The sequence below is a fragment of the Nematolebias whitei genome, chromosome 8 (assembly GCF_014905685.2).
Source record: "Nematolebias whitei isolate Nwh7 chromosome 8, NemWhi1, whole genome shotgun sequence".
NCBI lineage: Eukaryota > Metazoa > Chordata > Actinopteri > Cyprinodontiformes > Rivulidae > Nematolebias > Nematolebias whitei.
In genome coordinates, this window is record NC_056505.1 from 28,223,994 (window position 1) to 28,235,841 (window position 11,848).

Here is an 11,848-nt window from a genome sequence, read left to right on the forward strand (position 1 = left end):
TAAGATAAATTCTCCATTTCCATCTTAAACTCTGCTTTCTCCTAAAATCAGTACAGATATTTAGAAATATCTGAAGCTAAGTCCTCAATCACCGCCGTGTGATTGAAGCCCATTTTTGTGAAACTTGTCTGTTATTATTTTCATATTTTGCCAAATTAATGTAAATGTTTGATGTTAAACTTTGATTCTGAAAATAAATGACCGCATTCATTTGATGGGTCAAAGATAATAACGTCTCTCGTTCGCATTTCTGTTAAAATTCAATGCACGACATTTACACAGTCAGAAAGATGAGGAACTCGTGAAAAGTATGCATATATATCTCGTATATGTACTACTACACGGCATAGAAGTCAATGAGACCGTTGGGCTTGAACGCGTCTTTCAGAACATCACAGTTCTGTAACTGGGCCAACTCAAACTGATAAGAAGACTGGGCTTCGTCAATGTCGGCAACAAAGGGGTTCTGGAAAAGACGGATTTCTTTTGCATAAACATGTAGTTCACGGAATCGTGCACCGAACTCCGCCTTCAGCATTTCCAGTGCTTCCACACACTTTTCAGCTGGAAACGGGACCGCTGGGTTCTCTGCAGAGAGGTTTTGTGTAGCAGGGAGATGGATGAAGCTGTGCTTTTTCACGTGTCCCAAAAGCAGCTCTAAGGAGGTGCAGGGGGAGGCGCTACAGGAGCCTCCGGACTAAAACCACCAGGTACCAGAACAGCTTCTTCCCCACAGCTGTCACACTCCTGAACTCTGCCTCCTGACATCTGAACAACAACAACGGTCTGTATTCTCATACACACAACAACACATGGACTGAAACACCACCACCTGCACTTTCATTCGTTAGCCCACTACTGTACAAACTGTACACATAATCTACTATCTACTGTTCATAAGTACTCACATACTTATATATATATATATATATTTTTTTCTTTTATATAGCTGTTTATACCCCTTCATATTATAACCTGTTCATAGTCTGTACACTCACAACCTGTATATATTTATACCTATAGCATATTCAAAGCAACTTACTGTATATTGTACTATATATTTCTACCAATTTATTTTTTCTTGCTAAGCACTTCTGGATAGATGCAAACTGCATTTTGTTGCTTTGTACCTGTGACATGTGCAATGACAATAAAGTTGAATTCTATTCTATTCTATTCTATTCTATTCTATTCTATTCTATTCTATTCTATTCTATTCTATTCTATTCTATTCTATTCTATTCTATTCTATTCTAGTTTCACCTCAAATGCTTTTATGTGGGAATACATTTCGCAAATGAGTTTCCCCTGGCCTTGTAGCTGCAAGTTGAAGCTGTTCAGCATTTCTGTCATGTCTGTTTAAAATGCGAGGTGCCATTTCCATTCTGGGTCGATCAACTCTGGCACCGTTTTGTTTTGTGAATGAAGAAATGCGTTAATTTGAGGTAGCAGCTCGTAAAAACGCTTCAAAACTCTGCCCCGGCTCAAACATCGGACCTCTGTGTAGTACAGCACATCGCCGTGCACAGATTCCAGTTCAGACAGGAATTCTTGGAACTGCCTGTGTTTAAGTCCCTTTGCTCTGATGAAGTTTATGCATGACACCACAACCTTCATGACAGAATCCCAAGCCAACACTTTGCAGCACAGTGCTTGCTGGTGAATTAGGCAGTGAACTTGTAGCGGGGCGGTGAGACCTCGTTCTTCCATCTCCCGGTTCATGCGTCCTATTAGACCCCGAGACATTCCCACCATATTAGGAGCCCCGTCAGTTGTGATGCTGGCCAGCTTTGACCAGTCCAGGTCCAACTCTTCCATGGTTTTGTACACTTTGCCGAAAATATCCTCCCCCGTCGTAGTCCCTTTGAGACTTTGGAGGGCTGCCAGCTCCTCGCAGATCTCAAAGTTTGCACTAACTCCACGAACAAAAATGAGCAGTTGCGCGGTGTCCTGCACGTCCGTGCTCTCATCCAGTGCTAATGAAAAAAATTAAAATTCTTTCGTCTTCTGCTGCAGCTGGGCATTTACATTACCCCCGATTTCTTCAATGCGTCTGGTGATTGTACTCGCTGATAGACTCACGGCATTAAAGACATCTTTCTTCTCAGGACACACCTCCTCCGCGACAGCGTTCATGCATTTCTTGACAAACTCTCCATCAGTGAAAGGTTTACCGCTGCTTGCTATCAGTTGAGCAACCGGAAAGCTGGCCCGAACAGATGACTGGTTCAGCTGAGCTTGGTGTACAAATGTATTCTGCTGAGCTAACAGTCCACTTTTTAGCTTTGAGAGTTTGTCTGCTCGCATTTGGCCTTGCAAGCTAGCATACTTGTCTTTGTGGCGGGATTCATAGTGTCGCCGCAGATTATATTCTTTGAATACTGCCACCGCCTCTTGACAGATGAAACAGACAGCCTTTTCTTTGCATTGAACAGAAAATAATCGTTTGTCCACTGCAGGTTAAATGCCCTGCATTCTGAATCAATTTTTCTCTTACCTAATCTTTTCGCCATTATTCCGTTCTCTCTTTGCGAGGGGCGGGATTAGAATTTTTTTCTGGGGGTTGCCAGATAGGGGCACAGACCACAGAAGGGTGGAACAGAATGTCACGTTATATGCGTGTATGAAATAGTTACTAACTTATAACTTATATTACTTAATAATGAAAATAGTTCATAACTAAGAAACATTTTATTGCAAAAGTCCAACTTTATTATCAAATACAAATACACATATATGAAAAAAAATCTAAATGCTCTCTGGTATTGTTCAGGGGGCCGGACCAAATATGGACGGGGGCCGGATCTGGCCCGCGGGCCGTAGTTTGGGGACCACTGCCTTAGATGCATCTCTGGGAAACAGAATTAGTGCCAGATGAACTGTTGGCACTGCCCGCTGGGTCACACTGGAGGGTGACAGCTGGTACCGCAGATCTGGACTGACCCTGATCTGTTCGTTTACATCCTCATTCACCCAGAAGTGGGGAGGCATGGGGGAGAAATGGTTGCATGGCTCATCTGTATTCACCTATAAAACTTTATAAACAGGGTCAGCTTTCAGAAACAAGTTCGAAGAGCTGCAACATGATGCAGAAGAAAACTTTAATTTCATTAACATAAATATGCATTTTGTTACTAGCACAGGAATATTGAAAACGAGATTGTTTCACAGTCAGGTAAAAGTTATAAAACTTTAGTCTTGTGTAGCATTACAATAATTTCAATCACAACTTTATTTGTATTTTTGATCAAATTAAACTGATGCACATTAAACTTTAAGGAGTGTCTTAAAAACTGGCAAGCGTTTATTAAAAAAAAGATCATCTAAAATTCCTAAACTAGTGATTTACAAACATAAATATGATTGTTTCTTTGTCCACGTCCTCCTCGCTCTCTCTCTGATCCTCCTTACCCTGAAAACCTGAGGCCAATATGACAAAAGCTTGAATTTCACAGAAATATTCAAGAATAAGTTGCCGCCTGCAATTATCTATTGAACCCAATCTTTCAGAGAGAAACAGCTTCCCCTGGTGACAAATTGTAGAAATTACACATTTATCTCGGCGTCTTCACATTTTCCAAAGCTGGTGTAAATGAACTATAAGTGAGAGATCACCTAGAAGAAATTCCCAACACATCCTGACAGAATGTTTGAAACAAATGTTTAAAGTATAATTAACTCAAGTTACCACACATAAAAGTTAGCTTTAACATTGAAACTGAAAATGCACAAGCGAACTTTAAAGTTGTGATCTCCATCATTTGGCCTCATCGTGCAGTGAAGGGGGCAGGAGCTGCAGTTTTCTCTGCAGAGGTCCAACCTGTAGCTGAGGGACGTCCTGTTCTCTGAACACATCCTCCTCCTCCACCACTCTTCAAACTTCTGCCTGCTGGGAGGTTTGGTTTCTCTCAGCCATCCGGCTGCTGTTTGCAACAAAGATACACAACCTGCTTTATGGTGAGTTTTCTTGTTATAACGTCAGTTGTTCCGCACAGAGTTGTGTATTTTTTGGTGATATTATTTGTTTGTTTGTAGGATTGCGCCGAAGATGCCATGACGACTTTCATAAATCTAATCTAAGAGGTGGAACAGAAAAAAGGACAATTAAAATCGGTGAAATTGAACCAATTATTACAAAGTATATAGTTTTTTCAATAAAATTGTTAAACAGGAAACCTCATCAAGTCCTTTCCTTTCTTTCCTCTTCCTGTCCCTTTTCCTTTTTCCTCTCTTTGTTCCTTCAGTAACCTGCACATTCGATCTGATTTCACGTATTCTCTTGGGCCCAAATGTAACTTTATTTCTGTTAAAGGTTTCCTTTTTTCCCATAAGTTTTAGCAGATTTGCAGAATGGGGCTGATTCTGTCAGGAAACCTGATAGTCAGCGAGGAGCCTTCTGCCTCTCTGTCCACTGTTACTGCTGCTCTGTTTCTTCTCACCCTGATCCTGGTGGTCATCAGGATCCAACTGAGCCAGCAGGACTCCCAGTTGGACCACACAAAGTTCCCCGCTCCTCCGGGCCCCACACCCTGGCCCCTTGTGGGCAATCTGCTCCAGATGGGGGACCAGATGCATCTTTCCATGACTCGCTTTGGCCTCCAGTATGGTGATGTTTTCCAGGCAGGATGAACGTTTTTCCTTAAAATAGGAGTTTTAGATATAAAAGAAGATTCCTCGGTTGCTACATATTTATAGTGTTTTTATGTTTCAGCTGCGTTTGGGCTCATTGAGGGTTGTTGTTCTCAGTGGGTTCACCACCATCAGGCAGGCGCTGGTTCGGCAAGGGGAGGATTTTGCTGGACGACCTGAACTTTTTACCTTTTCTGCTGTAGCTGATGGGAACAGCATGACCTTCAGCGAGAAGTATGGCCCTGCGTGGTTGCTCCATAAGAAGCTGTGTAAAAATGCCCTCAGGTCCCTTTCTCAGGCTGAGCCGAGGGGGTCCGGGGCCACCTGCCTCCTGGAGGAGCATATTTGCGCTGAGGCCACTGAGATGGTGGAGGTGATTCAGAAACAAGCTGCTGAAGACTCTGATATGATGGGCATAGATCCATCAATGTCCTTGGTGACCTGTGTGGCAAATGTTGTGTGCGCCTTATGTTTTGGGAGAAGATACGACCACAATGACAAGGAGTTCCTCACCATTGTCAACATCAACAACGAGGTTCTGAAACTCTTTGCTGCAGGGAACTTGGCTGATTTCTTCCCCATGTTCCGCTACTTTCCAAGTCCATCTCTAAGAAAACTGGTCCAATACATTCACCGGATGAATGGATTTATGGAGCGGAGGATTGAGGAACACATCAACACATTTGATAAGGTGAAGAGACCCACACGCACACTTTTAAACAAGACCGCCATGATTTGCAGCTGTAGATACGAGGAAAGTGGAACCATGATCCACAGTGAAAAACAGTGATTACAGAAGGCTAAGAATATTTTGAAGACTGTGTAACTGTGTTGTTTTCCTTGAATCTTTCTCACTTAATTTGTCCCAATTTAATCTGACAGTGCATACACACAGCAGTAAGTGGAACTGTAGCCAAAAATAAAAATAAAAAAAGACGATCCCGGAAAAGGACTTTTGTTCTTGCAGCATGGATAAAATATCCACATGCACCCCATTTGAAAATTAGCAGCCTTGTGGAAGACACATGTCTGATCATAACTGATTACCAGCTCTTCTTGAATGGATTATTTTAAATTTCAAAACTTATTGTGGGCGGCACGGTGGCTCAGTTGGTGGAGCTGTTGCCTCTCAGCAAAAAGGTTGCCAGTTCAAATCCTGGACCGGGACCTTCCTGGGTGGAGTTTGCATTTTCTCTCCGTACATGTGTGGGTTTTCTCCGGGTACTAGGGGTTGAACGACTACATAATTTTTAAGCTCGACATTAACATAATAAAACTCGAGTAGAACTTAAATACTTAATGACATCATAGGTTCTAAAGATACAAAAATAAATAAAACCACAAAAAAGGTCATTATTTACAAAAAAAGACCAACAAAACATTGGGAGCATATATTATGCTCCTACCATTTATCATACTACAAATAAGTCACAGGAAAAACTAAACTATTAGTTTTTATTATTAAGCTGCAAAACTGAAAGAAACGTGCAGCACGTCAAAAACAAAACTAAAAACAGTGGGGCGGTCGACCACCCCGCACCACCGCCAGCTGTGGTGCACATTAGGTTTAGTTTTAGAGATTAATATGGTTATATGTTTTTATAGGTTTAGAGATTAATATTTTTTGCTTTTTGTTTGTGAAACAAGGTCAGAGGAAGCTGGTTCTGGTTGGGTCATTGGACCCGGTGTTACACCATATTCTGTGACCTGCAACAGTGCATGCAACACCGCCCCTTACAGTCACAATATACGGTTGTCACAAAATATGGTGTAACACCGGTTCGCAACGAGCTCCAAACAGTGAGGAAGTTTATTCATTTTCTGTTTCCTTACGGTAGTTGAACCAGAAGATTCATCTTTAGTGAAATATTTACATACTATTGATGCATTTCTATCTGTTGCCAAGACTGGGTCTGCTCCGCTCAGTCCATCTGCTGGGAGAAATTCATTTTGTAACCTGCGCCCGGTGCGGATCACGTGACACGTGATGCAACGATGTAACGGCGACGTAATGACCTCACCACGAATACTCTACGTGAAATTAAAAAACTCGATAGATGTCCTAGGAATCGATGTGGATTACTCGAGTAGTCTGTTAAAGCCCTACCGGGTACTCGGCTTTCCTCCCACAGACCAAAAACATGCATGTTAGACTGATTAGTAACTCTAAATTGTCCCTACGTGTGAGTGAGAGAGTGAATGGTTGTTTGTCTCGTTTGTCTCTGTGATGAATTGGAGACCTGTCCAGGGTGTACCCTTCCTCTCACACAGTGACTGCTGGACATGGGCACCAGTGCCCCCATGACCCGAAAAGGAAGAAGCGGGTAAAAGATGATGAATGGATGGATGGAAAACTTACTGAGACTGAGACAGCATTTCAGTGTGTGTGTGTGTTTTCCTGTCTGTGTGTGACTATAGAACTACATCCGAGACATCACAGATGCTCTGATTGAACTTTGTGAAGACAGAGAAGAGAACAAGCAAACGTCTCTGCTGTCCAACTCTCAGATCATCCACACCGTCATAGACATCTTCGGTGCAGGTAATCCATCTCAAAGTCCTGCCTGAATACCATAATCATATTATTCTTCTGAAAACTTTTCACTTGTTTTGTTCGGGTCCTTCTGAAGGTTTTGACACCATCTTTGATGGTTTGCAGTGGAGTCTGTTGTACCTCATCAAGTTTCCTGACGTCCAGGAGAAAATACACCAGGAGATAGGTATCGTTTGACCTTCTAACACAACACAGTTATTTCTTAAATGAAATAGGCCTGTCACGATAACAAATTTTGCTGGGCGATTAATTGTCTCAAAAATTATTGCGATAAATTATAATATTGCTTGAAATTTGACAATAATTAGTCATTATTGTCAAATTTAAGAAGAAATTTTGTTTGTTTGTGTGTAGTACCTTTTATCAACCACCAGATGGCAGTATAAGACAACTTGAACCAAAGGATGGATAGTAAGGGAGCAAGCAGTGTGTCTCTTTAAGGAAAATGGGAGGGAGGCCCCTTGACTGACATGGGCTGTCTCACTCCGGTTCTCAAAATGGTGGATGGTCGGTGTGGTTTGAACTCTTTAGCATAGCATTTTCCACACAAAGCTTTTAATTAAAAAATAAATAAAAAATCAGTAAACAAGTTTTCAGCTTCTTTTTCAGAGAAAAACAACTTTTTAGATGAAGGCATGTGTTTCAACCGTGAATTTTGGAGCTTAGACAAGACGGAAGTTTTTTCCCGAGGTCGGCCTGTTAGCTTAGCTCGTAGCTTAGCTTCTCAGCTTAGATGCTTTTAACGATCCAAAAATGTGATTTTGGATTATTAAAACTAATTTAAAAGAGAAAAGAGAAAGGGAGGGGTCAGTGCAGAGCACCGGAGTTGAGCCTTTTGTCATCCAGTGTCTTCAGTAGAAAGAGAGACACGAAGAAACGATAAAGTCGATAAATGAAAACGAGGTCGATAATTTTCACTTATCATGCAATTAATTGATTTATTGTTTATCGCGACAGGCCTATCTTACATACAGCATATTTACTGCTTGTACAAAATAATGACTTTGTGTTAGAAGGAAAAAAATCTTGCAATGTGCAGTCTATATGATTAGTAGTCTAATTGCTTAAAAACAACAGGTTACACATGAATGATTTCAAGTTTGTTTTAATCTCTAATGAGTTACAGTTTTGGGCTGCAGGTTAACTGAAGAAAGAGCAAAGCTTTAGAGAAGACATTGCTTTAAATACAGCATATTTTAACATAAATATTGATATAAAACGTGTTCATAGAGCAAAGTCAAGTTTCTTTAAAATATCAGGCGAAAACAGTTTGACACCAGGTTTCTGTGATGTCTGAAGCGAAGTCAGCATAATGAAAACCCACAGTGTTCAACCTGAGGTTCCTTTCAGGGCAGAGAGGAACTCACAAAAGATCAGATCAGTTTGCTGACACCGGAGAATGTTTTTTAGCTGGCTGACTGGGGTCAGATAGTTCAAGAGAAACACAAAGGCAGGAACACGAAAGGCATCAAAACAGGCCGAAAGAAACGCAGGGCAGATAATAAGCTTCATCCAAGCAGTCAGTCTGCAACAACAAGTTATATTGAAGAAGTTAAAGAGTCTTTACGTTCAGTTTTGAAAGCACAATGCTGAGCTCAGATGCAATGGGAATCAACAAGAGTTTTGATGTGTGCACTCTGCACTCTGAGGGCGTTGGAGAGAAAACTAAGAACTAATTGTGAGACGTCTCTTCTTTCACTGGGTGAAAAAAGACAGAAATGCTTACATTTTGATGTGCAAACTGTATAAAATGTATAAAGATTAAACCTGCTACAAGATTAGAGAACGTTTCGACCATTCAAAAGTTGCAAAAGTCACACTTTACGACAAATATATGTGGACAAATCTTCAATAATTATTAAAACTAAACTGGGATTGGGTAAAATCTAGTTAGGATTTCAAAGTGAGCGTCTGTGAGCTGTTCAAACTTTCAGTGATGCCTGTCTGAGCCATAAAGCTCCAATAAGCTCCGAAATTTTTACTAATTTGACTAAAATCCCAGTGTTGTCTGCGCGGAAATATATTTTTGTATTTTCCTTTATTTCTAATTTTGTCTATATCGTAAGATGTCCTGCTACCAAAAATATCAGCACATGTTCCTGATTAAGCCACACATGTTGATGTCATTTGCAATGAATTGTGTCAAAGCAGTTTAAAACATAAAAATAACATAAACTGTTTAATTTGTGGTAAGTTTTAGACTGTTTAGTCAATTTGATTGCAGCAATGTGCATTGTAACTCTTATATGCTTTAAAAAAAATCTACCTTTAAACGTGGATTTTTTTCTGGGCAACAGCCTTGTCTATGTTTTTAGTTATCATTTGATTTATTTTAAATTTTTAAGATGACCACATTGGCTCAGCCAGACTGCCCAGGTTTTCAGATAAGCCTAAAATGCCGTTCACTGAAGCTTTCATTCACGAGGTGTTTCGTCACTCTTCATACGTTCCTTTCACCATACCCCACAGGTGAGACTGCATATGCAGAACATACATTTCTACTGTAAAGAAAATGGTCAAACTTGTTTTCTTCTCTTCAGCACCACCAGAGACACCATCCTAAATGGATATTTCATCCCCAAGGATACGTGTGTTTTCATTAATCAGCATCAAGTCAATCATGACGTGTGAGTAATCACATTAAACGTGCTCAGCTCAATATTTTCAATTCATAAATATGAGTGAAAACCATCATGGCTTTTTGTTTTTTATTCAGTCATCTTTGGGGTGATCCGGGGAAGTTTCATCCCGACCGCTTCTTGGATGCGTCTGGACAGCTGAACAAGGATCGGACAGAGAAGGTCCTCATCTTTGGCGTGGGGAAGAGGCGGTGTGTTGGGGATGGATTTGCACGTTTGGAGATGTTTGTCTTTCTCACTACGCTGCTTCATGGGCTGAAGATCAAAAACGTTCCTGGACAGAAGCTGGATCTTGGTGCTGACTTTGGTCTGACTATGAAACCACATCCATACAGGATTACAATCTCCTCCAGATTTTAGACACCTGAGAGAAGCTCTCCTGTTAAGGCCTGTCACGATAACAAATTTTGCTGGGCGATTAATTGTCTCAGAAATTATTACGATAAACGATAATATTTATTTAAACTCGACAAGAATTAGTAATTATTGTTAAATTAAAGACATTTTTTTGTTAATTTGTTTTGCATGTAGTACCTTTTTTTGACCACCGATGGCAGTATAAGACTATTTGAACCGAAGGATGGATAGTGAGTGAGCGAGCAGCGTATCTCTTTAAGAAAAATGGGACATGACATGGGCTGTCTCTCTCTGGTTCTCAAAATGGCAAAGGCTTGGTGTGGTTTGAGCTCTTTAGCATAGCATTTTTCACACGAAGCTTTAAAAAAAAAAAAATCAGTAAACAAGTTCTCTTCTTTTTGCAGAGAAAAACTTTTTAGATGAAGGCACAGATTTCAACCGTGAATTTTGGAGCTTTGACAAGAATGAAGTTTTTTTCCCAAGGTCGCCCTGTTAGCTTAGCTCGTAGCTTAGCTTCTCAGCTTAGCTGCTTTTAACGATCTAAAAATGTGATTTTGGACGGTTAAAATTGATTTTAAAGAGAAAGGGAGGGGACAGTGAAGAGCACCGGAGTTGAGCCTTTTGTCATCCAGTGTCTTCAGTAGAAAGAGAGACACGAAGAAACAATAAAGTCGATAAAAGAAAACGAGGTCGATCATTTTCATTTATCATGCGATTAATTGATTTATTGTTTATCACGACAGGCCTACTCCTGTTACCGCTCACAGACTTGTGGGTCTGTTCCAGTAACAAACAGGAAGAGAACAGCCACTGAGACCCGAGATGGCCTGGGACCAAGTCTTTCTGTGTCTGAACCCTGAATGTGGTCCAGCCTTCCAGTCTCACCAAATTCAAAGTGAATGTAGCTGAAAACTGTCCTTCATTTAAAGCCTTTGTCTGGAAGTTTTTAATTACAGTTAGACACTGAAGGAGCTTTCCAAACCGATGATTGGTGCTTCAGGGTTATGAAAAGTTCATCCCGGTTGTTTATAATTATTTATTTTCTTCTATCTCTTTCTGATTGGTGTCCTTTCAGTAAGGCTACAGCTGCTCTGTGTTGCTCTGTAACCCGTTCATTTGTTTGTGCTGTACAACAATGTCTCCTTGTGAAAACCACCCACCACCACCTTGATGTGGGTGGAAGTCATCCAATGTTAAGCTAAATATACCACTTTCCATGCGTCCTCACTGGCTCAGTGAGAACAGACAAACAGAATTTAAATATAGTAGTCGTGGATCTTTTTGGAACATCCCTTTCCCAGTTTATTATTGTCTTGGCCTCCCCAACACCTAGATTAGAAACCATCCCTTTGAGCAATAAAGAGTGAAATAAAGCTGCTCTGTTTTAAAAAGCTAAACCTACAGAAGACTTGAAGACAGGAGTTTGATAATGTTATCCAGAAAAACGTTCTCCTAAATAAAAACGTTAAACGTTATTCTGCTGCACAGCTGCAGAAAGAAAAGCTTTGCAGAGAGTGGTGAAGGCTGCACAGAAATCTGTTGGAATCAGTCTCCCCACCATCACAGACATCTACACCTCCAGATGCAGGAAGAGGGCCACCTGCATCATGAAGGACCCCACCCACCCAGCACACACACTTTTTGCCCCACTCCCCTCAGGAAGGAGGTT

The 11,848-nt window shown here is 40.9% G+C and overlaps 1 protein-coding gene across 1 annotated transcript; it reads left to right on the forward strand.

Moving 5' to 3' along the window:
- Nucleotides 1-4,350: 4,350 nt before the first annotated feature.
- On the forward strand, nt 4,351-10,182 carry LOC119413499 (cytochrome P450 1A1). Its single transcript, XM_037680554.1, has 7 exons — nt 4,351-4,620; nt 4,712-5,320; nt 7,048-7,171; nt 7,260-7,349; nt 9,529-9,652; nt 9,724-9,810; nt 9,900-10,182. Exons 1-7 carry the CDS (start codon nt 4,351-4,353, stop codon nt 10,180-10,182), a joined length of 1,587 nt encoding a protein of 528 aa, XP_037536482.1.
- Nucleotides 10,183-11,848: the final 1,666 nt, after the last annotated feature.

Bases quoted from the DNA above. Each gene is read 5' to 3' on its own strand.
- LOC119413499 (XM_037680554.1), top strand. From the start codon at position 4,351: ATGGGGCTGATTCTGTCAGGAAACCTGATAGTCAGCGAGGAGCCTTCT. The intron at 4,621-4,711 runs GCAGGATGAACG...TTTATGTTTCAG, and splicing joins AGTATGGTGATGTTTTCCAG to CTGCGTTTGGGCTCATTGAG. The intron at 9,811-9,899 runs GTGAGTAATCAC...TTTTTTATTCAG, and splicing joins CATCAAGTCAATCATGACGT to TCATCTTTGGGGTGATCCGG.